The 25825-nt window shown below is 50.4% G+C and overlaps 3 protein-coding genes across 6 annotated transcripts; 1 reads left to right on the top strand and 2 right to left on the bottom strand.

Moving 5' to 3' along the window:
• Nucleotides 1-36: 36 nt before the first annotated feature.
• On the bottom strand, nucleotides 37-5321 carry Pygo2 (pygopus family PHD finger 2). 2 transcript variants are annotated; one of them, XM_038310959.1, is made up of 3 exons: nucleotides 4747-5321; nucleotides 4336-4491; nucleotides 37-2622 (listed from the first exon to the last, which is right to left on the bottom strand). In XM_038310959.1, the coding sequence occupies exons 2-3, from the start codon at nucleotides 4375-4377 to the stop codon at nucleotides 1558-1560; spliced, it is 1107 nt and encodes a 368-aa protein (XP_038166887.1). In that variant the 5' UTR covers nucleotides 4378-4491; nucleotides 4747-5321; the 3' UTR covers nucleotides 37-1557. The 2 variants fall into 2 exon arrangements, with proteins under 2 accessions (XP_038166887.1, XP_038166885.1); XM_038310957.1 differs by having other exon boundaries at nucleotides 4336-4385.
• A 141-nt stretch (nucleotides 5322-5462) lies between these two features.
• Shc1 (SHC adaptor protein 1) lies at nucleotides 5463-16095 on the bottom strand. Of its 3 annotated transcripts, none has more exons than XM_038310956.1 (13): nucleotides 15897-16095; nucleotides 12605-12772; nucleotides 11989-12059; nucleotides 11417-11480; nucleotides 11185-11304; nucleotides 10776-10829; nucleotides 10491-10542; nucleotides 10209-10335; nucleotides 8595-8781; nucleotides 8444-8513; nucleotides 8225-8356; nucleotides 7852-8090; nucleotides 5463-7060 (listed from the first exon to the last, which is right to left on the bottom strand). In XM_038310956.1, exons 2-13 carry the CDS (start codon nucleotides 12767-12769, stop codon nucleotides 6932-6934), a joined length of 1410 nt encoding a protein of 469 aa, XP_038166884.1. In that variant the 5' UTR covers nucleotides 12770-12772; nucleotides 15897-16095; the 3' UTR covers nucleotides 5463-6931. The 3 variants fall into 3 exon arrangements, with proteins under 3 accessions (XP_038166884.1, XP_038166883.1, XP_038166882.1); XM_038310955.2 differs by lacking the exon at nucleotides 15897-16095 and adding an exon at nucleotides 13183-13302 and having other exon boundaries at nucleotides 12605-13133; XM_038310954.2 differs by lacking the exon at nucleotides 15897-16095 and having other exon boundaries at nucleotides 12605-13341.
• Nucleotides 16096-16292: 197 nt separating this feature from the next.
• On the top strand, nucleotides 16293-21039 carry Cks1b (CDC28 protein kinase regulatory subunit 1B). Its single transcript, XM_038310960.2, has 3 exons — nucleotides 16293-16453; nucleotides 19494-19621; nucleotides 20132-21039. Exons 1-3 carry the CDS (start codon nucleotides 16395-16397, stop codon nucleotides 20182-20184), a joined length of 240 nt encoding a protein of 79 aa, XP_038166888.1. The 5' UTR covers nucleotides 16293-16394; the 3' UTR covers nucleotides 20185-21039.
• The last annotated feature ends 4786 nt before the right edge of the window (nucleotides 21040-25825 follow it).

The following is a 25825-nucleotide window of genomic DNA, read 5'->3' as shown; positions in this document are numbered from 1 at the left end:
CACGTATGGATGTAGCCGGTTAACAAAGAGTCCTTGTTTGGATTTTCAAGTCATTTTATTAGTCCAACCATATAAAAAAGATCTGTAACCACATCTGCCAACCCCCTTTCTTCTAAACAAAAAGTAGCAGAGGAGCGAGAAATGGACCCTCCCTCCCCAGGAGCACTTTACAAACCATGGAGACAACACAAAAGTAGCAACAGGTAATGGGGCAAACAGAACCACAACACAACACTGTTGAGCAGAAAGGCTGCCACATGTGAAGTTTAGGAGTTGGGGGGCCACAGAGTAAAAAGCAGGTTCCCCCTTCTTCCTCTTCAAAGGCTGTCAGCTCCAACAGTGTCTTCTCTCTTTCCATGCGCAGGCAACATGAGAAGTGGGGCAGGACACTGTTACCGTGCTGAGTGCTGGGCACTGAGGTGGCTCCCAAAAGGGCCACAGCCTAGCTTGCTTGCCTCACCCATATGAGGAATGGGCACACGGGCTAACTGGAAAGGGGTAAGAGAAGCTAAGAGGGCTCCTGATCAGGCCCCAGGTCCATCACTGGCGGGGAGTCCTACAAAAATAAAAATAAACCGAGCCTAGTTGCTGGATCATCAGGCCCAGATGATATCACAGAATAAAAAAGAGCAAAGCAGAGAAGTTCAGGTCCTTTAGCTTTCAGTATCACGGCTGAGGATCCTACCGCTGCCCCCAGCCCCCCAAAGCCACGCAGGGCCTCAGTTGGATCGTTTCATCGGGGAAGGAATGAGGTATAAGGGCTTCATGCCTTTCCAAACTTTCCCCTGAGACAAAGGAAACGAGGGCACCAAGAGTTGAAGAACAACACTAGCATACTGTGCAGGGAGGACTTCCAACACTCGGGGGCCAGTCAGACCACATATCCCAACTTCTGACAACACGGTCACCGAGAGACAAGCAGAGAAGCTGAAAAAGGACCAGTGCCTTTGGGGAGGAAGAGATCGTCTCAGCATCTTTTATCTACAGTCTTGACTCCCCAGACAAGCAATGCCCGAGTCAGAACTCTGCTTCTTCAAGGTATCTGACAGTCTGTGGAAAGGGGTTAAGATGGGCCCAGGGGAAGCAAAGGAAAGACAGAAAAAGAGAGAAATCCCCAGTTGTTTCCAGAACCCATAAAAGGGACCAGAGATGAAACCTTGAACACGTGACTCCAAAGGCTACAGCTGGAGCTGTGGGGCTACGTAGGTATCATAGGCACAGGTGTTAGAGTCGTCGGTCAGCTGCACACAGGACATCGTCGTCTGGAACGTCCTCCGCCCCTTTCCTTTCTTGCAGCCTCCAGCTGGACTCTAGGAAGGGCTCTGCGTGGCAGGGCTTTAGCTCCCTGGATCACTGAAGGTCTCAATGCAGCAGTTCCCAGAAAAGCAAGTACTCTGGGCTCCTCTGCCTGCCCGCTTCAGTTCTTCTGCTTCAGGAACTGTATGTTTCTGCTTCATGGGGACGGGAAGCCAGTGGGAAGCGAGGAGCAAGAGCCACGTAATTCCTCTGCAAGAGCATGGTGAGCAATGTGCATTTCCCCAGGCCACCACACTGGAGTCACCCATCGTTGGCAGCCACCAACTGCCCCATGCCCTCTCGGATGTAGACAGACTGGATCTCCTTGGTCTTGAGGCAGAGATCACAGGCCCAGACAGCAGAGGCCTCGGTGGTTAGCAGCCCGTAGGCGCTCTCCGTCATGCCAGTGCACTCGCGGTGAAACCACTTCTGGCAGGAGGCCTCGCACAAAATGGCATCCTGGTCATCGTTCACCTCACTCCGACAGGCACCACAAGGGTACACCAGGCCCGGGGGAGGCTGGGGCCCTGAGCCTCCACCTGCCTTGCCAGGGGGTGCTAGGCTGTTGGCATCTGGAGTGCCACCACCTCGACCGCTGCTGCTGGGCGGGAAGCTAGGCTGGTTCCCATTAACAGCTGCAGCCGGGGAGCCTGAATGGGGCTCCTGGGGAAAAGCTGTGGGGGCAGGGGGATTCAAGGGTTTTCCCCCGTCCTCACCACTAGGGCCAGGGAAACCAGGGTCTGGACCAGGGAAGGGACTTGTATTGGGAGGCAGGCTGGGGAGTCCCTGACCAGGTCTCTGAAGAGAAGGACCAAAAGGTGCCCCTGGTTGGGCAAAGCGTTGGGGGAGAGGAGGAGGACCCAGGTCCCCTCTAGGAGGCTGTCCCATGGTGGGCGAGATCATGGGACCAAATCCCCCCACTGGGCCTGGCATCATCTGCCCACCAGGTGGGCTGAAGTTTTGGCCCAGAGACTGGTTGAAGGGTTGACTGGGAAAGTTCATGTTGCCTGGTGGTGGATAGCCAGGGCCCTGAGGAGGCATATTAAAAGCTGGGCCCATAGGGTTAGGAGGGAAAGGAGGGGGCTGTCGACGAAGTGGCTGGGGACCCCCTCCTCCTGCAGTGCCATAGCCTGGGGGTACCTGGCCTGCCATGCCCCCCTGTACACGAAAGCCTCCAAAGGGCACAGGACTGCCAAGGAATGGAGGGCCTGCACCCCCCACCTTAGGGGCTCCGAAGTCATCCTCAAAAGGGTTAGAAGCAACCAAATGATCCACCATGGGAGTTGGGGGTGGCGCGAACTCCGTCAGATGTGAGTATGCAGGACCCTAGGGAAGACAGGAGGAAGATGTGAGCCACAGAACTGAGCTGGGAGAGCACCATACACCTAACAAACTCTCTGAAGGCCGACACTGCTCAGATCCCAAACTGTGATTGACGTCAGAACACGACAGAGGGTGGAAGGCGGAACCCACGGTACAACAGCACTATTTTTACAGAAATAAAACAAAACCCAGGCAGATATGGCTGGAGACGCAGCTCAGGGGTCAAGAGCATGAGTGTGACACCTAGCACCCATGTTGGAGGGGTCAACAGCCTCCATCCTACTCCAACCCCAGAGGGGTCGCAGCTCCGATTCTTTCAGCACACACGCAGACAAACACAAAAACCCATGTGCATACATAAAATTAAACATAATAAATTTAAAAGTACGCCAGGCGGTGGTGGCGCACGCCTTTAATCCCAGCACTCGGGAGGCAGAGGCAGGCGAATCTCTTGTGAGTTGGAGGCCAGCCTGGTCTACAAGAGCTAGTTCCAAGATAGGCTCCAAAGCTACAGAGAAACCCTGTCTTGAAAATCAAAATAAATAAACAAATACATAAAAAATTAAAGAAAATAAAAATACAGACAAAAATCACATCGAAACTCAGGTCTGACCCCAAGCAGTTAATGAACTTTTTCTTCCTCTGAGATAGCCTCTTATATAAGACTCAGGCTGCACTCAAGCTCAGTCGGTAGCTGAGGATAACCTTGAAAGTCACATTATCCCCATGCTCCTGCCTCAGTCTCTGGAGTACTGGGTCAGACACGAACCACTATCTATCTGGTTTATGAGGTGCTTGGGCTTGAACCCGGGGGCTTTGTGCAGGGTAGCTAGGCAAGCACTCAGTACTGAATATTTAACTTTTTAAAAGCCTCCTGTCAACTTTTTTTTAAAGATTTATTTATTTATTATGTATACAACATTCTGCTTCGATGTATGCCAGAGGAGGGCACCAGATCTCAGTACAGATGGTTGTGAGCCACCATGTGGTTGCTGGGAACTGAATTCAGGACCTCTACAAGAGCAGTCAGTGCTCTTAACCTTTGAGCCATCTCTCCAGCCCCTATCTGTCAACTTTTACAATAACAGCTAACTGTTAAAGCACTGTAGCATTATGACACTTAGGAAAGACTCAGCAAGTCAGTAATGCCAGAACTTGGGAAGTTGAAGCAGGTGCGCTAAGAGATCAAAGCCAAGCTGGGCACCTTGTTTCAAACAAGGAAGAGCACAGGCTGGAGAAATGGCTCACAGATTTAGAGCACTTGCAGAGACCCTGGGTTCTGTTCCCAGCACCCATGCGGCGGCTCACAACTGCCTGTACCTCCAGTTCTGGGACTCTGACCCCCCTCTTCTGGCCTCTAAGGGCACCTAGCACTTGCTCCTTGGGTCCCCAGCACTGCGGAAAACCAGTATGGTGATTACATCTGTAATCCCACCACTCTGGAAGGCAAAGCAGGAAGCTCATATATTCAAAGTCATCCTCTCTACACAGCAAAGCTGAAGTCAGTCCGGGATACACGAGACTTTGTCTCTAAAGGAGAAAGGCGAAGTTTGCTGTCACCAGAGAGGACTAGGATCCAAGAGGGAACGAGAAAAAAGTATTTTGGCTTTTCTTCCCCCTCATCTGGTGGAAGGCACAAAAGGGCAGCCAGGTAGCCACCCAGACAAAGTGGGAGGGGCTTCCAGGGGACACGCCCACCACGGATTCCCCCTTTACCTGAGTGTTGGACTTTCTTCGTTTCTTTTCAGGGCTCTTCATTTGCAGACCTGGAAGAGCAGCAATAGGCAGACGGAGGCAAGCTTTCCTGAGGGTTCTACTGTCTCCTTCCTCCCAGCCACTCTCCAGACTCTAACTTCCACGTACACTTGCTTACTTATTTAAGAAACAGGAGTGAAATATGAAAAATGACCAGTTTGACTACACTCTCAGCTACATCCCACATCTTCTTTGAAATCAAAAATACCTGACTCCAAAACCTTAAGTGATCTGTGACAACTGCTCTCAATCACTAATCCTCACCTGAGGCTACCTCCAGGTCCCTAGGCAACCTTCCCATCCCCCAACCCTTCCATCCGAGGTTCCAGGGTCCTGGGCCTCGACAGCCCCCGTCCCTCTCTGCGCTCTCACCGGCCTTGCCCTGCTTCCTCCCGGTGCTGGGCGGCGCGGGGGGCGGTGCGGGGCCGCTGCCTCCCTCCAGCTTGTCCGGTGGGGGCGGCGCCGAGGCGGCCATGGATTGGGGGACCCGAGTCAGCGTCGGCGGGGGATGGAAGCGTCCTCAGGCCGCACCATCGCCCGGAGGGGAGTCAGGGGCAGCGCAGCACCCCCGAGCTGCAGCAAGCCCTAGACACGCCAAGGGGGAGGCGCAGAGCCAGAGCACAAACTGCACGCCTGCTCCAGACTCACCGCCCGCCCGCGGCCACAGCAACCGGAAACGGAACTCCAATGGGTCGCCACCACCGAGAGCTGTAGGGAGGGGAAACTGGGAAGGGCCCACACGCCGCACCCAGGAAGGCAGGGCCTCGCCACGCCACTCCTCCGAAGTGCGGTCTTAGCCGCCGGAGCTGGCCCCACAGCAGTGTGGGGTGCACGAACGACAGAGGCTATGCGAGCTCCCCGTGGGCCTGGGGGCGGTCCAGACACGCCCCTTCCCACCGTGAGCCAGTCGCCGTTCAGATACGTCCCTACCGCGCAGTCTCACTGCTCCCCAATTCCTAGCCGACTCGGGTTCCCGCAGACAGGCGCTGGCTTTGAACCCAATCGACCTACCCCAGGTGGAATCTGCCGCCACCTCCCACTGACGGCCCCCATCAATCAGACTTTCTAGAGGTGTTAAGAGGCCGAGGTAGAAGAAATAAGGATTTTAATGAAGACTATTTCCCTTTGGTATAAGACATCCAAACCAAAAATAGGCGACGGCCAAGACTGAAAACCAGTCTACCCCCCTTGTTCACAAGGCCTACAGAGTGAACTTGCAAGATTTCTGTCCTGGCTGCATTGGCCTGCAAGCGGAAGGTAGGATCTGAAGTAAGATTTCAAATCATGACCCCACAACACTGTTTAACCAAACGTCTGCTAAGTTCTCTTGAGGAATAAGAAAAATAAATCCTGTCCTAGGTACTTTTAGGTCAGATCGAGTAAAATCTCAACAGTTGTAAAAAAAAAAGCTTGGAAAACTCAACGAGGTGATATATAAATGAAATCGACTATCATAATTTGTGCCCAAAAGTAAGCAACAGAAACAAAACCAGGAAAATCTACAGCCCTAAAATGTATGCGCGTAAAAAAAAAGTGCAGTTCCAGACCTACCAATAGTACTGGGGATTGTCTACTGCTTCGGTCTCAATGCCTCCACAGAACCCACCTGGTGGCTAACTGTACACATCCTGGAGGCCCATGTCAGTCACACCCCATCCCAAAAGAGTGGACGGGGCTGCCGGAAGAAGGGCTACACTTTGGCTGGAGACTATAACACACATGCAAACAGGGGAGGGGCAGGCTTAAGAAATGCATAGACCCCTTGGAGAAAGGGATCAAGGCCAGGAGGCACTGAGCAAGGGAGGGGTCAAACCTGCCCCCCACCCCTTCACCACCAGGAGGGGGCTCTGAGGCAATCTCTCTGTCTCTTTCTTTTTGGTTTCTGGAGTCAGGGTCTCTTTACATGGAACTAACTGTTGCAGACCAGGCTGGCCTCACAAATCTTCTTGTCTCTGCCTCCTGAGTGCGGATTAAAGGCATGTGCCACCAAGCCCAGCTTGGGGCAATCTCTTAAGGGCTGCACAACCAAAAGGCAGAGGAGATAGCTGCCACTCCTGCCTCTATTCTCCCCAAACACAGAAAGGGGTGCTGAGCACAACAGGGTTCCAGAGCCAAGGCATCAGCAACCCTTATCCACACGAAGGGCCTGAGAACTCTTTGCATAAAGTATCTGCAGACCTAGGAGATAGTCAAAGGCACAAAGTTGTAAGGGATGTATAGGGGATAGGATATGTTAAGAGGGATCTGGGGTACCCTGAAGACCAGGGGTAAACCAGAGGTATGATTACTTCCCTTCCCCCAAAGGGCAATTGCTCCACTGGGTCTTCTTCCATGTTAAGAACCTACCCTTTGGGGGAAAGGGCATCAGGTTGGCACAGACAAGGCCCAGGCAAGGGACCACTCTGTACATTAACACTTTGGTGAGGTTTGGGCAGAAGCAGGATGCTACCCCAGGTTCCTAAGTAAAATTCCCTGTCTCAGGTGAGCACAAATAGAGGTCCCAGGACTTAGAGGACGCAGTGGAAAGGAGTGGAGGGCATCCAGGACAGACTGAAGATCACACTTTCCGGTCCACGGGTTGCTGTAGGCACAGTTCGCTGCCCGCGGAGATGATGGGCAAGTGATTGTCCATGTGGTAGCTGATGAGGTGACTGACGCTCTCAAAGCGGTGATCTTTTGTCCGAACCTGGGAAGGTGGGAAATAAGAGGGTCAGTTCAAATGAGTCCAGTAAGACCTCAGCCCCCAAGAATGAGGGAGATAGGGTGGGGGATGGGGGGAGGGAAGGGCAGGTCAGTGACTGGCAGAGTGTGAAGGGGGCAGGAACCCAGAAATATGAAGCTAATAAACACGTAACTTCTGACTTAAAGGAACCAGTGTGTCATCAGAGGATACACAGTGCAAAAAACAATGTGGGAAACAGGCTGAGAAAAGAAACCAAGGTTGTAAGGAACAGCAGTAAGGCAGGTCAGATTTTTAAAAAGAAGAAAAAAGGACATTGAGTTTGAGGCTAAGGAGCTAGGGAGACCGCTGACTCCTCTCACGGAGGAAATTTGGGGTTTCTCCCCCACAACCATCTGATATGGGGCATCACTGCCTTTCCAGGGCCACTTCCTCCCTTGGCAAAAGGAGCACAGATCGGATAATCACTTTCTAGGTCTGGTATTGATAGGCTTAAGGTCTGGGATTTGGTAAGAACTAAAAAGAACACAGCTTAGAGCTGGCAGCACTCGGGAAGCAGAGACAGGTGGATCAAGGCCTGTCTTAAAAACCCAAAACCAAACCAAACCAACCAAACAAAAAAAACCCCCAGAAACACAGCTCAGACTCAGGGATGGAAGGGAAAGAACTACTGCAGGCAGATACCAATTATCTAGAAAGGAGGTCCACAGAAAGCCTCCAGCAAAGAAAAATCTAGAAATAAGGAGAGGAAAAGGTACCTTTTCCTACCAGCCCCTACGCACACTTCAGCCACTTACCACACCTTCAGGGTCCACCAGAAGGAGGTGCTTGGGCTGCCCACTCTGCAGGCCAGTGAGCACATACTGGCCAGGTGTGGTTGTGCTCTCTCGCACCAAGAAGTCACCGTTGAGCTGGAGCAGGGCTTCAGCCTCCCGCCGGCTCAGCTTCCCATGGAACCAGGACTCCCCTTGGAGCTGCTCCGCCATGGACATGGACTGGGGAGGTGGAGGCACCCGAAGGGCATCTTCAAAGGGCTCTGGGATGTAGAGAGATGGCTAGGAGAACTGGCCCAACAAACACCCAAAACCCAGGCTCTGTGGGAAGCCAGGCAGGTGAGAACAGATAGGCAGAAGAGAGGAACAAGAGAGGGTGGGGCTACAAGAGACTCACTCATGTCAAAGAGGTCTCGAGGTGCACTGCCATTAACAGAAGGATTGGGAGGCCCAGCCCCACCCCCGGCTTGGCGGGCCTTGTCCAGATTCTGGATGTTGACATAGGAAGGGTCATCGAAGAGCTCTCTGCCTGTTAGGGAAAAGCACAGACTATGTCACTCCCAGCCCTGCCTTCTGTACCCATCTCTGTCCCATTCTGCCAACTAACTGTTCCTACCTGGGCAAGGTGGTGGAGGCAGCATCTGTTTACGGACATCAGCGTCTCCTGAAGCATGCTGCCCTACAGGCTGTAAGAAAAATCAGGTGAGATCAAGGCTCTAGCCAGCTACTCCCATTCTGGACTGGGGGTCTCCATCCTTGAAGCTTACCAGTGTAGCTCCCAAGTGGCTGGGCATCTGGGCAGTGGGCAGAGTGGGTCTAGCAGCCCCTTCTCGAAGCCTCATGTCTACCACCCCGCCGAGAGGGGGTTCCTTCCCTGGGAAGTCATTATAGTACTGATGGTCAGGTGGCTCTTCTTCCTCCTCATCCCAAGCCGAGCCATCAAAGCCAGCCATCCTGAGAAGGGAAGGATGGGGTGAGGTGAGTGTACAGATGTGGTGGCCAAGAGACCCAGGAAGGGAAGAGAACAGTGAAGGTGAACACATACTAGGCATACACTATGGGTCAGACCTAACACTTGGTGCTGTACCCTTTTAAGGCTGGTATTCCTTCCAAAATTTCAAAAATAGAGATCAGGTGTGGAGAGATTTGTACAAACTGAAGGAGGCAGAGTTGTTATTTAATTTGGTTTTGAATCACTCTCACTTTTGACAGCCGTGCTATCTCCTAAGAGGGATGGAAGTGCTAGTGAACAAGGGATATCCAGGATGGTCTGACATACAAAGTCCCTGATGCTCACACAGTTTATCACTTTAGACTTGAAAAAAGAAACACAGGGACCTCAGGTCACAGATGCTGGGATTCGGGAAATAGCTCAGTGGCTACAGTGTGAGGCTCAGAGTGCAGGCCACCAGAACCAGTGACCACTCAGGAGGCAGAGACAGGAGCCAGGACACACTGGTCACTGCTAGCTACACCTGGTCAGCGAGAGACCCTGGTCTGCGAGAGACCCTGGCCTTCAATAAACAAAATAAGATGCAATAGAGCAAGACATCTGACCAACTTCTACACACGCACACACATGCAGGTACATTTGCACATGCAACATATACCAACACATGTAAACACACACATGCAGGAAAAAAGGAAATATTTCAATCTACTTTTTTTTTTTGTTTGGTTGTTTTTTTGAGACAGGGTTTCTCTGTAGCGTTGGACCCTGTCCTGGAACTAGCTCTTGTAGACCAGGCTGGCCTCGAGCTCACAGAGATCTGCCTGCCTCTGCCTTCTGAGTGCTGGGATTAAAGGCATGCGCCACCACCACCCGGCTAAAACATAGATCCTTAATGACCTTCAGAGGCAGGAAACACAGAACAATGAAGGAGGAAGTGTGGTGCTCAGGGGTTAAGAACACTGCTGATCTTGCAGGACCCAGGTTTGGCTTCCAGCACTTACATGACAGCTGACGACCACTTTTAATTCCAGTTTCAGGGTATCCAATGCCCTCTTTTGGCTTCCACAGGCACTGTATACACTTACATACATGCAGTAGAACACATACACATAAAATAAAAATCTTTAAGGAAAAAAAAGTACATAAGAACACAGGAATAGGCTAAAAATGAGGAACCTGAGCCAAAGTCCATCCAGCTGGAAAAGGCAACCTAGTGAGAGGTGCTGGAAATAAGCCCACCGTAGGCAAACAAAAGGGAGAAGCTGTCCCTGCATCAGGCATGGCCCTCAACACTTTCCTGCTGAGCCACTGGAAACCTAACACAGTAGGAAGATGGGGCAGCGTCATGTAAGTCATTACCTTTCCAAAACCCTCAAGCATGGGAAGAGAAAATGACTTCCCAATCCCAGCCTGAGGCGCCCCAGCTCACCTGTCATGGGGGGTGACCAGTTTGGGTGGATTCCTGAGATACTGCTTGAAGCGCAACTCAAAGGCCTGCCCGATGGTGCTGATGACATCCTGAGCAAGCCCTTCAGGGCACTCCAGGATATGACAGGCTGGGGGCACAGTAGAAGGACCAGTGAGCTCTGTGGGAGGGTGGGGAGGACACAGGGCAGGAGCCTCCCACCCCCATCCTCCAGAGGACAGCCCTATTAAGGATAACTGATTTCTCAGATAATTGGCCCCACCCAGAGCTGCTCACAAGCCTCACCTCTCTGATTTACAGGGTCTTTGGCAACGTAGGCAACATACTCGGCTGTGTCCTGGAGAGAAGAGATTCAGAAGAGACCAGTGAGCCGAATTTTACAACTCCATCAACCCCCTAAGACTGTCCTTTTCAGATATTTCCACAATCCTAAGGATTTCTCTGACTCCCCTTGAATTTAGAGGCTGTTGGGATTAAAGGCAGGAGCCACTGCACCCATCTTCTAGGCCAGCACCTTCTTAACCCCTAGTCCCTCATTCCCCACCCATCTTTCCCTGCTCCCCAACTCACCGGATCCCCACCAGACGCGAATGAGATAGATTGCATATGATGGTTGGCAATGATCTGACAAGGGATGAAGGAGGGCAGTGGTCAATGTCGGGCAGCTGCAGGGCTCCATGTCCTAACCCAGCTTAGGACCTTGGAGCCCCAGTCTCATTCTCTTGGCTTCTCGTCCTACATGCTCCTAATTTTATTCTCTTTTCGGGGGGCAAGGGTACAGGGTCTCACTACATAGCCCTTGCTGGTTTAGAACTCAAAGAAATTCACCTGCCTCTGCCACCTGAGTGCTGGGATTAAATTTGTTTTTATACCCAACCCCTCTAATTTCTTCCTACTCTACTCCCAGGTTGCCCCTGAGGACTCCAGAACCCTTGGTCCTCCCATAACTAACCCCGCCCCTTGCGGCAGCCCCACACACCTGTTTGCAGTCGGCTGCCATGAGGTTAAGGCTGCTGGTGGACACAGTGAGGGTGATTGGCATTCCAGCAAACTTCAGGTTACTCCTCCCCAGGATGGAGCTGAGTGGGCGGCTAGAGGGCTAAGAAAGGGCCCAAGTATCAGAACCTGAACACCCTGACTCCAGGAGACACTCCTGTCTTCCCATGTGCCTGCATGTGCCTCCCCCTGCCCTCCACAGCAACCACATATACCTTTCTCCTCCTCGTCGCTCCTCTAGCACCAGGCACAGCTTCACACACCAAACTGATGGCCTCCCTGGAGAAACAGGGGTACTCAGACCCACCACTGGCCTCCCATTGCCTGGGGCTGCCACAGAGCTGGGGGAGGGGAAGACCAGGCCAGACTCCAGAGCACTCCAGGCTCTTTGTCGTGGTGGATTGAATTAAGGGCCTTTAATATTTGATGGCACTGAGGGCGGCTTCCTGGCTGATTGGGTTAGGGCCTCAATGGCTATAGCCCCACCTCTTCCCAGTTACCAAATGTTCCATTCCCTTCCCAAAAGCAAAAGCAACCTCCTACCCCACCTTTCTAACCCATCTTCCTATAATCTCCTGCTGGATGGGTAAGGTGGCGCTCCAGACCAGAGTTGGCTGCTTCCGGTCAGACACACTTCTGTAACTTTGTCTCAATTCTTTTGGCCATCTGATGAAAAGTAGCCACCAGCACCACCACCAAATGCTCAACTTCCCTCCTCCTCCTTACTGAGACTTCTGTAACTTCACCAACCCTAGGACTCCAACAATATACTGGTCTCTCCACTAACCTGGTGACCTGCGTCCGGGTATTGAAGTCAAGGGCTCGCATTGACTGCAGGACCTCCACACAACCCATGTACTGTGGGGGAAGGAGGCAAGGATAGATCAGCTGCCCCTCCCCCACCCCACACTCCCCACCCTGTGCAGAAGGTTCTAGGACTTTGCCCTGTGTAGTCCCTAAGGGAAAGGTGAAGTACCCTTCCCACTGCCTGGGGCTACCACCCCGAATGTGAAGAAGGACCACTGAAGAGGTGCACTATGGAGAGATTGTGAGAGGACTAGCAGGCATTGGGTGGGATGGAGTGACATCTCTGGAAAAGAGGAGTCTAGAGGGAAGAATCAAGAAGTCATTTTTCATTAACCCTTACTAAAAGTCTAGGATGGGTTTAGGCATTCTGTAGGCTGGAGGGTAGGGGTCAATGGAGGAAAGGGGACCTGGGCACAAGAATCCCAGATTAGCACAGAAAGACATGAAACTGGAGAAGGGATGGAAGTGGTGGGTTTAAGAACGAGGGGAGCAGCACAGATGTTGAGGGAAGAGCAGGAAGTCCCAGCAAATCTGGAATGAGCAGAGGAACTGGACGCCGGGGTATGGGAGGGGTGGAAAGGAGGATGTTCACTCACCCGAACCAAGTAGGAAACCCCAGGTCCCATGACTTTGTCGTTGGGATGCAGCCAGCCTCGCGTGGGCTTATTGACAAAGCTCCCGTGTCTGGTCCACTCCTCGCCCCCCAGCTGGCCCCCTTCTACTCGAGTCCTGCGCCCGCCGCCTCCACTCAGCTTGTTCATGTCCTGGAGGAGGGGCAAGAGGCCTGAGTCCCGAAGGGCTGCCCCTGCATTCCCTTCCCCATCTTCAGCAGCCTTTCCTGGCTCCCCCTTAGGCCCCAGGCGCCCCCCAGCAGGATTGGCCAGCTTCAGGTTGCTCATCCGGGGAAAGAAGGAACACAGGGTAGTCGGACTATCGTCCCCCGGCAGAGGAGGCAGAATGGGTCCCAGGGATGAGGCTGATGGGGAAGGCAGCTCTTCTGTGGGGGTACACCCTGAAGCCCCCTCCTCCAGCGATGACAGAGACTCATTTCGAAGAGGGTTGTACTTCGGCTTGGGGGGTAGAAGATCCATGGCTGGGGTGAGAAGGGGGGCTGCTGCCTGGCCCCCCTGCCAAATTCAGGCAAGGGGGCCAGGCAGGGGGCATCCCCAGGCCCTTAGCCTGATCTGACCTCTGCAGCCCGGTGATAACAAGAGGACCTAGGGAGGCGAAGGACAAGTGGCCTCTGCTCTCCCAAGTCAGACATAGACAATTTCAGGCCACATCCTTGCCCAGCCCAGCGAGGAAGCCTCTTCTGGCTGAGGAGTACAGGCTGGACCCAGAGCTAACTGGCTCCTCCCCAGGGGCGGGGGAACTAGAAAGCGAGACCAATCCCAAGGACAGTGCTGACTCACAAGCTCAGAGGGGCCGAGACACCTCCCCACACAATTTGCGCTAGCCAGCCGCTCTCCCTCGCCCGGTACAAACAACTAGTAGTCTGTCTGGGGAGGAGAAAGGTGCCGCAGGAAAGAAAGATGTCAGAACAAGAAAAAGATAAAAAAGAAAGTAAGGGGTTAAGAGGAACTCTGGATCAATCCAAACCAACTCGAGCAAGCAGAGAGAGAGAGAGAGAGCAGGAAGCCAGGAAGGCTAGGAGGAATAAAGGAGGAAACAAGCTGCTGAGGGTGGAAAAGGGGGAGGAGGGTCCCAGAGTTTAGCATTTCCCATACAGCCCAGACCATCCCCACCCCCACTATACAATGAGTGAGGTGGCTACCCCAGGGAACCTGGCCATTAGCATCCTCAGCCACAACGGCTGTGGACAAGAGCTAGGAACGAGGAAGGGAAAGTAGTCCCAGAAGATGTAGGTGGAGGCCAGGAGGGAAGGCCAATCTGGGCGGTGCAAGAGCTAGAGCCAGCCTGATCTTCACAGCTGTCACCCACCAAAGGCTAACGGATGTCTTGGACCCTTTTCCACAGGCCCAGTGAGGAAAGCCAGGGGATAGAGAGGGATCAGGTTAGTACCCCTTGAACACAGCTTACTTCTCTCCTTTTAAGCCCCACCCAACAGTGTCCCTCACACGAGCAGGGGGGCTGGCCTTGGAGGCAGGAAAATGAACCGAACAGAATGAGTGCCTACAAGCCACAAACTGTGTTAATAAAGACAGGAAGGACAAAGGGATACCAGAAGCTGGGATCTGGCCGTGAGTGCAGAATAACACCAAACCCATATTTCTTTCCCCACAGCTTCCTGCCACAGCTCTGCTAAAGGCCATCAGGAAGTTAAAGAAAGTGACCAAGCTCCAGAATAAACTATCACTTATTTTTTAAAAAAAGTGATGGAATACAAAAAGTAAAAAATAGCTTCTTAGAGGCTCACCTCCAAACTGCTCTGAGGTTTATTTTGGAGAATTAAAAACTGCATGATTAACAACGCCAGTACTCTAAACAGGTTAGCTACCAAGCTTCCTGTCACCTGTCCAGTCCCCAGCCCAGGAAAGCTGCCACCAAACACTGCACCTCTTCCTGACAAGAAATTCTGTCATTCCGTTAGCCAAGACCTCAGCTCTTAGAGGAGGAAAATTTCTGCCAAAGCCAGACACACAAATACACACCATGATGTCCTCATTTTGAGCTGGCTTTCTCTGAAGCGTTCATATCCAGAGGCAGGGAATCACCAACCGTGTGCACATTTGGAAGAGAAGGAAGCATGAGCCTTTAAATTTGCTTCAAGAGATGGGAGACTGCCTACTGGACCAAAGCTAGGTAGCAGCAACTTGGCGGGGTGCGGGAGAGGGGGGGGGGGGCACAGCCGCGTTTTGCACCTCAGCCCAGCAGGGAGGAGGCTGGAGGAGCAGGAAACGGCAGGAAATGGCGAAAACCTCAGGAATGTTTCCAGCAGGGAAGGTTGGGCAAGTGCGGCCAGGATGAATCCAAACAAGAGTTATCTGGTTATGGGGAGGGGCCTTTTAAAAACAACGGAAAGGACACTAACCCCTACTCCTGACTCCGAAACACTTTTTCTTCTGATGGCAGAAAAACTTTCACTCCTCTTAGGGTCACACGAGTCCATACTCAGTCCAGTCCAGTCAGAAGAACACCTACGGCTGTCTCTGGAACAGGGTCTGCCCCAGGAAGGAGTGGGGTCAGGGGTCTCTAAGCCACTCTCTCGTCCATTCTCCCGCCATAAACGAAACCCAGCCCATCAACTTAATTCACAGCCAGAGAAGGTGACGTGGGAAACGACACTGCTAACCATCTCACTCCTTACAACCGCAACTTTCAACCTCCACCTGACGGAGCACGAGAACAGGAAAACTAAGTCCAAGGCTTAAAGAAAGGAGAGGGATACAGAGGCAGGTGAAGCGTCCGGAACCTAAGAGCAGGGTTTTGAGGCATGGACCGAAGCCCAGCAGGGAAAAGTATCCCGAGGGGACCTGGTCCCTAAGGAGGAGTGCACCCCATTCCCAGGACCAGACGTGGACGGTGAAGGGGCGGGGCACGGAGGGGGCGGGGCCCACACAGCCGTCGCTCCTACAAAGCCGAACCGTTCTTTGAAAAGCGAGGTTTTGCCCCCTCGGGAAGCCAGGCTTTCGATAGGCTACGCTTAGTCGAGTCTCCTGAGAAAGCAGTTTCAGAGAGCTGGGAAGACTAGTCTCGTGAAGCCAGGAAAACCTGTCTAGGGGTGGGATTTCCAGGAAAGTGGGACGACAGGGTGTGGTCCGACAGTAAGAGACAAGACGGGGTTCGGGGAGCCCCTTGAAGTTGGAAGGGGGACTTCCGGGGAGGGGGTCTCGGGGGCGGGACTTGTACAAGACCGGAAGTAGGGTCCTGGGAGAGGGGTTCCGGGGTAGAGGAGTGGGTCGCCACAGAGAGAAAGTCGACACTCACCAGGGTCGCATGGAGTCTCCGCACCGGACCGCGGGCCGATCTGGTTCCGGATCACGTAACTGTCGGCTTAAGTCACTGCACCAACTTTCTCCCCCCCGGCTTCGGCCTCCCCAGACAAACTTTATTACACTCACTTCCGGCCTCACTAACCCCTGACCCCCTACCTCGCCGTCCCTCCTTTACTCGTCTGCTTTCCAAAGCCGGCCAATGGCTGCGCGAGCAGGCGCACGGCTCAGTGGGAGCCAATAAGATTCCTAATTTTGACCCAGCTCATTCTTCAGAAACCAGAGCACTGCACTTCGTTTACGAATCGTGGAGACGCCAAGGCCAGCCAATCGGAGACTTTAGAATGGAGCTGTCCCGCCTTTGGCCGAAGAGACCAATAGCAAGTGCAGGCGGTGTGTTTGAAAGCGAGGCCAAAGAGGGTGGGAACGCGTGCTGCTGGGAGTTGTCTGCAGGCCAGCGGCGCGGGGCTGGGCGCCCTCGGGCAGAGCGGTCATGTCGCACAAACAGATTTACTATTCGGACAAATACGACGACGAGGAGTTCGAGTACCGGTTAGTGCCGGCGCGGGGACTACAGCCAGGTTGTGCGCTTTGAAGAAAGAGTGCACGCAAGGAGTTAGTGACCTGGGGCGGGGGGTGGGGGAGAGCGGTGCAGAACCGGCGCGTGCGCAAGAGGGTTTTTTTTGGGGGGGGGGTAGTGAGTGGGGGAGTTGCGGCCGTAGCAAAGCGCATGCGCGGAAAGGTAGACGGAGGCCATAAAACAATGAAAGGGAATCTGGAGTTGGCCGAGTGTTAAATAGAAGCGTGTTGGAGTTCTAATCAGTTTCACCTTTGGAATTTTCACATCAGTCTCACAACTTTGTTGGTTCAGGTTAATTTTTCTAATAGGAAGTGATCGTTTCCAAAGTCTACTGGGATAAATAAAGTAGCCAAAGCAGAGCTGGAAGTTTTGTGCGCTCGATGAAAGGACAGTTCTGTAAGAGCTTCAGAGTTGATTATTAGTTTGTGAAAAAAGAGCGGGAGCGTGGTTGTCAGCCTTGTTTTAGATAGAGGCATGAAGACTGGACGTAGATCAACTACTTGAGCATTTATGGCGTGCAGACAGGTTTCAAGTGTTCTGTTAACTTACAAGGTAAGGCGGTTCGGTAGCTCACACCTTTTGTTCTCAGCATTCTGGAAGTCAAGGCTGCAAGATTGGCACAAGTTCCAGGCAGCCTGGGCTGCAGAATGGAACCCTGCCTCGAGACAGCAGAGTGGTCAGTGACGGACCTAAAAATCCCATGGACTAAGCTGACTCTTGGGACAGCTGAGTACGGGTGTGAGGAGAGCATGCGATGAAGGGGGACGGTTGAGGAAATGTTGCTAGAGGAGACCCTGAGAACACAGGGAAGAGAAACAGCGGTGAGACATTCTAATGCTGGCTCTCTGCCAAGGATCGTGAGCCATCCTTGCACTAAATGTGCAAGCTTTGGGTGTGATAGTACCAAGTCCGTGAATTTAAGTTGAGAGAAGATGAGATTCTACCAAGGTTGATATTACACTGGTCTGTATGGCTTCTACTATTTATTTATTATATATACAGTGTTCTGGCATGGAGGGCACCAGATCTTATTACAGATGGTTGTGAGCCATCATGTGGTTGCTGGGAATTGAACTCAGGACCTTTGGAAGAGCAGCCTGTGTTCTTAACCTCTGAGCCATCTCTCCAGCCCCCGCTTGTAATATTTAAAGCAACTTCCTAATATGTATCTTGACTAGCTTTCCTGCATTCTTCACCTGTTCTATATCAGGCTTTTAGGCTCCCTGGAAAATTGGTGTGTATTGACAAATATGTAACAATCTTTTTTGGTAAGAAAAATCCCCCACCATTTTACTGACATCACCTGGATCTCAGAAACTAGGCAGGGTCAGGCTGGCTTGTTACTTGGATGGGATAAACAGCTACATCTTTGGAGCTAGTTAACTTTTTTTCTCAGCTGTTTTCCATGCCTGTGAATGAAACATAATACAATATTTACATGGTTGGGAAGAAATCAGTAGCTTCATCGCCAAGAAGATGTCACTTTTAGTTTAGCAGCCGCATTTTTGCTTAAAGGAGGGTTGTTTGTGTTTGTTTGTTTGTTTGGGGGGATCCTGTGCGTTGAAGTCGCGTTTTGTGCCTGGGACTTGTTAGAGTGTAAATTCTTCTCTGACGCTGGACTAGAATTACGGGGTGGGGACTCTTGTTATTACTACAAAGGTAGCATTTAGTACATTTTCATCGAGCTTGATAAACTCTACCTGAGGTAGTCTGAGTCGAGTCAGATAACGTTTTTACCATTGACCTATGGTTAGGAAAGCACACCGTTTCCCAAGTGTCACAGCAAATCCCTTAACAGCTGGAAAACGAGCTGGGCAGTGGTGGTGCATGCACACTACAGAACCAGAGGCAGGCGCATCTCTGAGTCAGAGGCTAGCCTGGTCTCTACAAATTGAGTTCCAGGACTGTTAGACAGGGAACCCTGTCCCAAAAAAGTAGGGGGAAAGGGTTGGAAAATGAATTCAATGTGAACATTTCTTTGTTTTCTCTCTGCCTGCTCTATACCCCACACCATAGTAGACTGTTCCTCTCCACAGTGTAGCTTCTTCCTAACCAGTCGTAGAGTGGGGAAAATGGGTAATCAGAGAAAACACAAATATCATCAGGGGCTGATAGCTAGATATGCATTCAAATTGTCCATTAATTTTGTTTTTAATATTCTCTTATAAAAATTTACAGAACCTGTGTTCTAGCTGCCTCTACTACACAATATCCACAATAAGATTTATACAGGCTGGAGAGATGGCTCAGAGGTTAAGAGCACTGGCTGCTCTTCCAGAGGTCCTGAGTTCAAGTCCCAGCAACCACATGGTGGCTCACAACCATCTGTAATAAGATCTGGTGCCCTCTTCTGGCATGCAAGCACACATTGAAGGAAGGTTGTATACATAATAAATAAGTAAATCTTTTTTAAAAAGGATTTATACAAATTCGGCTGGGCGGTGGCATACGCCTTTAATCCCAGCATTCAGGAGGCAGAGGCAAGCAGATCTCTGAGTTTGAGGCCAGCCTGGTCTACAGAGAGAGTTCCAGGACAGGCTCCAAAGCTACACAGAAATCCAGTCTTGAAAAATAAATTAAAAAAAAAAAAACAAAACTCTGATATCAGGAACTAGTTACTAGTTTTCTTTCTTTCTTTTTTTTTGTTTTGTTTCGTTTGGTTTTGTTGTTCCTGGTTTACTTTTTTGGCTTTTCTCCTAAAACAGGGTTTCTCTGTGTAGCCTGGAACCTGTAGTTCAGGCTGAACTGGAACTCTGAGATCTACTTGCCTCTGCCTCCCAAGTGCTGGGATTAAAGGCATGTACCACCATGCCTGACAACTTGTTTGTTTTCATAGATTCTCTGTAGCCCAGAACGTCCTCAAAGCCCTGTAATGCTCCGTCTATATCCCTGTGAGTGGCAGACTTACACTGTGAGCTGTCTTCTTCCTATGCTTGTCTTTGTGTATAGGTCAGTGTCTAACACTGTACCCACAACTAACACGAACTCTTCACATCCCCGTGTTTGTTACAGGCATGTCATGTTGCCCAAGGACATAGCCAAGCTGGTCCCTAAAACCCATTTGATGTCTGAATCTGAATGGAGAAATCTTGGTGTTCAGCAGAGTCAGGGATGGGTCCATTATATGATCCATGAACCAGGTCAGTGCAACATAAGGAAGCTTCGTTCTGGCTGAAGGAAGATTGCAAACCAAAGCGATGGAGGAGGGCATCATTTACAGGATTCTTTCCCACATTCTCTGTGCAAAGGAACTAGAGCGACAGAATGAGAGTAGGAACATCTAGGAAGGTCAGGGACAGCCGTACTGAAAAACAGGACCAAACCCTGCAATCTTTAATCGAGCAGGTGGGTGGGTACTCTTTTCAAGACCACTTACACCCTGGTCATGGCCTCTCAGGCAGTTTTATTTCTTGGTAAGACACCCAGCTACCAGGCAAAACTAACACAGGACACCCCAGGGCTATTCAAACAATAGAAAAAAATTCTGTACATGGCAGAAAGGTCAGACTTCGGGGGCTGCTCTAAGGCTGTCTGCTTCTGTCTTAATTTGGAGCTGATGTGGGTGTGGCGGGGCGGGGGACACAGGTGGGATAACTATAGACTGCTTGAATGGTGTTGGTTCCCTTCTCAGATTTCACTGCTTCTTTCAGAACCTCACATCTTACTGTTCCGGCGGCCACTACCCAAGAAGCCAAAGAAATGAAGCTGGCGAGCCGCCTTTCAGCCGCGAGCCTTACACAGCTGTCCTTGCTTCCTACCGTCTCTCTGATGGCGTGATTATCTCGTCTTCTTATTTCTCACTTTGATATTTAAAGGATGTTCAATACACTGAAGTGCTGGGACCTGCTTTACTTCTTGAGTTGAGCCACCAATGCCACAACCCTGTCAGATGAGTGACTTCAAAGCCCTAGAGCGCTCTGTATCCAGCGGGCCATATTTGCTGTCTCTTGAAAGCATGGGAAATCAGATCATGGCTGTTACAGGGACCGTGTGAATTTGTTGTTGTGGTTTTTATTATTGGGTACTGTATTTATGGTGACTTATCGGCTTATATTTCAGTGTGTTGGAAACTCTACATTTTATCTGACAAATCTCTTCCATATTACAAGCCTCTATTAAAGGAAGTTTTTATAATTTAAAGCTGTGGTTTTAAGATTGTCCTGTCCCCATGTCAGTATGTGCCCCCTCCATTCCCTCTGAGCCGTCTGCCCTCCTGCAACCAAGGTGATACTATGAAATCATTCTGGTTCTGTGCCTTTTGGGTGGGTGGTGAAAACGTGGTTCTTTACAATAGGAGCTTTACATGGATATTGTAATAACTTAATTTGTAATCTGTTTTAATTGGACTTACTGTGAAAACATTTGTTGAGGGGCTGGAGAGATGGCTCAGCAGTTAAGAGCACTGGCTGCTCTTCCAAAGGACCCAGGTTCAATTCCCAACACCCACATGACAGCTCACAACTCTCTGTTACCCCAGTTCCAGGGGATCTGACACCCTCGTACAGATATACTTGCTGGCAAAACCACAAGATACATTGAATAAATAAATCTTTAAAAATTTTTTTTTTTTGCTGAAATGTATTTTACTCTGATAACTCTGATATCTAACCTAAGATAATGGTTTTATTGGGGCACCCTTGTCTCATCCAAGCAGATGAGCTTCCCTACAGTTGAAAGTCTCCATTTCCATATTCTCAGTATTGCAAAGACAGGCAGGGGCGGAGCAGTAAAGCTGCTGTAGGTGCCTGCACTGGGATGCCGCCTGTGACTTGCAGCAGTGACTAGTGGAGCGGATTCAAGTGGGTTGAGTATCGGAACTATCTGGACGCTGACCCCACAGAGTGATCCTTTGGCGTGACTGGCGACATGGCCTGCCGGACTCCAGCGTCCACACACCGAGGCGGAGTCGCCCCAGAGACCACCTCACACCACAGCCGATGCAAAAGCATGAGGATTTTATTAATTCTGTCATGACAGGGTCCCTCAGCATTCGGGAAGCCAAGAGACTCCGACTAGCTGGTACAGGCTACTTTTAAAGAAGGCCATAGAAGCAAGAGAGGTTGTGATTGGCTTATTCGAAAGGGCTATTACCAATAATTGGCTGGAGAGCTGTTGCCAGATCAGATGAGGTAAGAGGTCATTTTGACCCCATTTCCCAGGGGACTGAATCAAAACATACATGTATGGGTAATTGTTCAGGAACTGAGTATGTGCATGTGTAGCTGTTAGGTCCTTGGTTCCCAGGGGAGGAGGGGAAGCACTAAGGCACGGAGGCTGAGAGACTTCAGAATTGTCAGAAATGGCTTCAGAATTGTCTTAAAGTCTTAACAGGCTCAACAAGTTAGAGCCCCACTTCACTTTCAGAAGACCTGAATTCAATTCCCAGCGCCCATGTTGGGGTGCTCGCAACATCCTGTAACTCCAATTCCAGGAGATTGAACATTCTCTTGTGATCTCTATAGAGATCAAACATCCCTGACATTAACTAGAAGCCACCGGGCAGTGGCACTCACCCTTAGTCCCAGCACTTGGGAGGCAGAGGCAGGTGGATCTCTGAGTCTGAGACCAGCCTGGTCTACAGAGCAACTTCCAGGACAGCCAAGGCTACACAAAGAAACTGTCCAAAAAACAAAAATGCAAAGGTGGCTCAGGATAGAAGAGATGACTAGGCAGTAAGAGCACTGGTTGCTCGTGCAGATCTACCTTCAGTTCCCAGCAACCACCAGGGGCTCACAACCATCCATAACTCCAAAGGTGCATACACCATACAAAATATACACAGGCAAAGCATTTATACACAAAAATGTTTTTTAAAAGGTGGCTTAGCAAGTAAGTGGGCATTCCTGCTGCAAACCTTACCTCTTTAACCCAGTGGTGCAAGCAGAGAACAGCACTGCTTGCTCTTCCTCCACAGGGGTGCTGTGCCACATGAACACACACCCACTCAATGCTTACAAACATTTTTTTCACCAAATAATAGCATACACTTACATAAGGGAGATTGCCACATCCACCCATTGTTCTTGTCTTTGTCAGGGGAGGTTACAGGGTTTCTTTGTGTAGCCCAGGGTGGCCTCAAACTCTTAAGATCAACCTGTTTCTGCCTCCCAAGTGCTGAGATTAAAGGTGTGCACCACCACTGCATGGCTGTTATTTTATTCCTAGTTCAACTGTCACTTTTTAAATTTTGCCGGCAGTAGTGGCACACACCTTTAATCCCAAAATGAGGGAGGCAGAGCTCCCAAGTTCAAGGCCAGCTTGGTGTCCAGAGTGAGTTGCAGGACAGCTAGGGATACACAGAGAAACCTTGTCTGGAAAAGATGCATACATAGGAAAAAAATATTTAAGATTCACTTGGTTTTCTTGAGACAGGATCTCTATGTAGACCAAGCTGGGCCTTGCCTCTTCCTCTTGAGCGCTGAGGCCGAAGGTGTTCACCACTATGCCCAGCTTAAGATTTGTGCTGTATGGATGGGTATTTTGCCTGCACATACTGTATGTTTATCATGTGGATGCTGTGAACCTAACCCAGGTTCTTTATAAGAGTGATAAGTGCTCTTAACTGCTCAATCATTTCTCCAAGCCCCCTCTACTCACAAACCAAATGACATCAGCATCGCCTAGAAATGTTCAAAATGCAAATTCTTGGGCACACTGTTCCATGGTATCCTGAGAATCGGGCTCAGCAGTGTGTTAACAAGTTCATCAATGGTTCTAATATGCATGTGTTTAGGAAGAAGTCAAACATCACTTTTAATGCAATACAAATAAGTACAATATATTAGGCACTTGGTCATTAGGCAGATGGGTGCTGGGTGGTGTGACGGCTATTCCTGGTTGTCAACTTGACTATATCTGGAATGAACTATAATCCAGATATGGAAGGCACACCTTGAACCTATGCAAGGACAATGGAAGAAAGGTTCTTAGCCTGCAGGCCCTGCCTCCCTCGGCCCATCCATTCCTTCTTCCAGATCCCAACACCCAGCCTTCCAGAACTGAGCAGCTCCTAGAGTTCCTAGAGTACTGGACATTCCATTCACAACTAGGCCTTGTAGGACAGCAGCCTTGCTGCACTCTCACCTTGGCAAAGGAATCCAGTAAATCCCTGCACGCACACACACACACACACACACACACCACACACAGAGATTCTGTGACTCTAGAGAACACTGACTAATACAGGTAGGTGGTGATGGGATTTTTTGCTTTTTATTAATATATTCTTTTAAAATTATTTGCTCATTTTGGGACAGGGTCTTTTTTTTTTTTTTTTTTTTTGGTTTTTCGAGACAGAGTTTCTCTGTGGCTTTGGAGCCTGTCCTGGAACTAACTCTTGTAGACCAGGCTGGCCTCGAACTCACAGAGATCCATCTGCCTCTGCCTCCGCCTCCCGAGTGCTGGGATTCAAGGCGTGCACCACCACCGCCCGGCGGGACAGGGTCTTAATTATGTGGCCTTGGCTGTCCTGGAACTTACTGTGTAGACCAGGCTGGCCTCAAACTCAGAGATCCACCTGCCTGTGCCTCCTGAGTGCTGGAATTAAAGGTGTGCACCACCCACTCCCAGCCTAACAATTTTTTAAAAGTGTATAATAGGGCTGGAGAGGTGGCTCAGAGATTAAGAGCATTGGCTGTTCTTCCAGAGGTCCTGAGTTCAATTCCCAGCAACCACATGGTGGCTCACAACCATCTATGAGATCTGTTGCCTTCTCCTAGTATGCAGGCAGAACAATGTACACACAGTAAATAAATAAATCTTTTTTTTTAAGTGTATAATACATTCTGGTCACACCCATTCCCCCATCTCTTTTTTCTTTTGTTTTTAGACTGGTCTTACATTCACTGTAGCATTTTAAGGTTGTCTGGCACACCTTCGCCTTTCTGAAACTGTATCCAACTAACAGTTTTGTTTTTTCGGTCCTCGGATATGAACCCAGATTCCCAATGGTAGACCAGTGCTCTACACTAAGCCGTACGGCATGTTCCCCGCATGTTAAGAGATTAGGAAAGAGTCTGTGGAGTAAAATATGCCCAGTGTGGCTCAGCATGCCTCCAGTCACAGCTGAAAACCCAGGCCCCATCCAAACCTGCTGGATCATAATTTCCACACTAAAGTATCCCAGGGCTAGTGAGATGGTTCAACAGGTAAAAGATAAGCCTTTGCCACCCGAGTTGTCCAGTCCCGTGAAAGAAGAGAACTGACCTCCTTCCCACACCTACAATGATAGTAAAAACTTTTTAAAAGACCCCAGATGATTAGTTTATAAGCAGTTTTCTCCAGCACTGCAAAGACTGGAGGGTCACTGAAATAGGACTAAGATGAGATTCTGTTAGTACCCAAAGTGAGTACAAGGTAATCCTACTTAATCTTCCCCTCCGGGTCGATCACTGAGGAGTGGTGTTCTTCTGGAGGGAGGTAGAGCAGGAAAGGGTTTTTAATTTTAAGAAGCTTAAGTAATTTTTCCCTTTCTACTAGAAACAAAGGTTCCGCACCCTGCTATTGTTAATACTGACAAACATCATCTTCACCTTCTGCTGCAAAATAAATCCCAGTTTGGCACAGTATCTTGGGTCAACAAACCCAGAGGCTGTTGGGGAGGGGGTGAGAGGCGGATGTTAATGGAAGAAAAGTGGGTTTTATTTTATTTGTTTATTTATTTTGGTTTTTCCAGACAGGGTTTCTCTGTAGGTTTGGAGCCTGTCCTGGAACTAGCTCTTGTATACCAGGCTGGCCTTGAACTCACAGAGAACCACCTGCCTCTGCCTCCCGAGTGCTGGGATTAAAGGCGTGTGCCACCACCACCCGGCAAAACGGAAAGTGTCTTAAACTCACCCTGAACCTTACATTTAAGAGGCCAACCTGGGCGGTAGCGCACACCTATAATCCCAGGATTTGGGAGGCAGAGGCAGAGGCAGAGGCAGGCGCATCTCCTGAGTTGGAGGCCAGTCATAGAGTGTGTTCCAGGACAGCCAGGGTTACAGAGAAACCCTGTCTTGAAAAATAAGAGGCAAAGCCTTTTGACGCCAACACCAGCCCCTGACCCCTGCCTAGAATTAGCCTTAGTACTGAAAACAGTAATGAGCACACAAGGGTGAGAATGCAGCCTGGTAGCGCACGCCTCGAATCCCAGCACTCCGTAGGAAGAGGCAGAGTTCGAAGCCAGGCTGGCCTATATAAACAAGTTCCAGGGCTATACAGTGCTGTTCTGCCTAAATAGGTTTTTTTTTTTTTTTTAAGTATTTGAATGAAACAGAATCACACCTTCATTTTTCTCCAGTACTAGGAAGCGGCACCCGACAGTCCTTAGGGACCTCCCATCTAGCTCCTATAGCGTCCCCAAC

The sequence above is a fragment of the Arvicola amphibius genome, chromosome 14, assembly GCF_903992535.2.
Source record: "Arvicola amphibius chromosome 14, mArvAmp1.2, whole genome shotgun sequence".
NCBI lineage: Eukaryota > Metazoa > Chordata > Mammalia > Rodentia > Cricetidae > Arvicola > Arvicola amphibius.
The sequence above is the reverse complement of the archived record's forward strand: the minus strand, read 5'-3'. Positions and strand labels throughout refer to the sequence as shown.

What these genes read in the sequence shown, in the direction of transcription:
- Pygo2 (XM_038310957.1), bottom strand. Translation starts at nt 4,849, where the DNA reads ATGGCCGCCTCGGCGCCGCCCCCACCGGACAAGCTGGAGGGAGGCAGC. An exon ending in GAGGAAGCAGGGCAAGGCCG is followed by an intron (nt 4,386 to 4,746) that starts GTGAGAGCGCAG and finishes CTGCTCTTCCAG; the next exon opens with GTCTGCAAATGAAGAGCCCT. An exon ending in GAAGAAAGTCCAACACTCAG is followed by an intron (nt 2,623 to 4,335) that starts GTAAAGGGGGAA and finishes TGTCTTCCCTAG; the next exon opens with GGTCCTGCATACTCACATCT.
- Shc1 (XM_038310954.2), bottom strand. Translation starts at nt 13,099, where the DNA reads ATGGATCTTCTACCCCCCAAGCCGAAGTACAACCCTCTTCGAAATGAG. An exon ending in ACCCGGACGCAGGTCACCAG is followed by an intron (nt 11,481 to 11,988) that starts GTTAGTGGAGAG and finishes CTGTTTCTCCAG; the next exon opens with GGAGGCCATCAGTTTGGTGT. An exon ending in GCCTCCACCACCTTGCCCAG is followed by an intron (nt 8,357 to 8,443) that starts GTAGGAACAGTT and finishes TTTCCCTAACAG; the next exon opens with GCAGAGAGCTCTTCGATGAC.
- Cks1b (XM_038310960.2), top strand. Translation starts at nt 16,395, where the DNA reads ATGTCGCACAAACAGATTTACTATTCGGACAAATACGACGACGAGGAG. An exon ending in GACGAGGAGTTCGAGTACCG is followed by an intron (nt 16,454 to 19,493) that starts GTTAGTGCCGGC and finishes TGTTTGTTACAG; the next exon opens with GCATGTCATGTTGCCCAAGG. An exon ending in TTATATGATCCATGAACCAG is followed by an intron (nt 19,622 to 20,131) that starts GTCAGTGCAACA and finishes TGCTTCTTTCAG; the next exon opens with AACCTCACATCTTACTGTTC.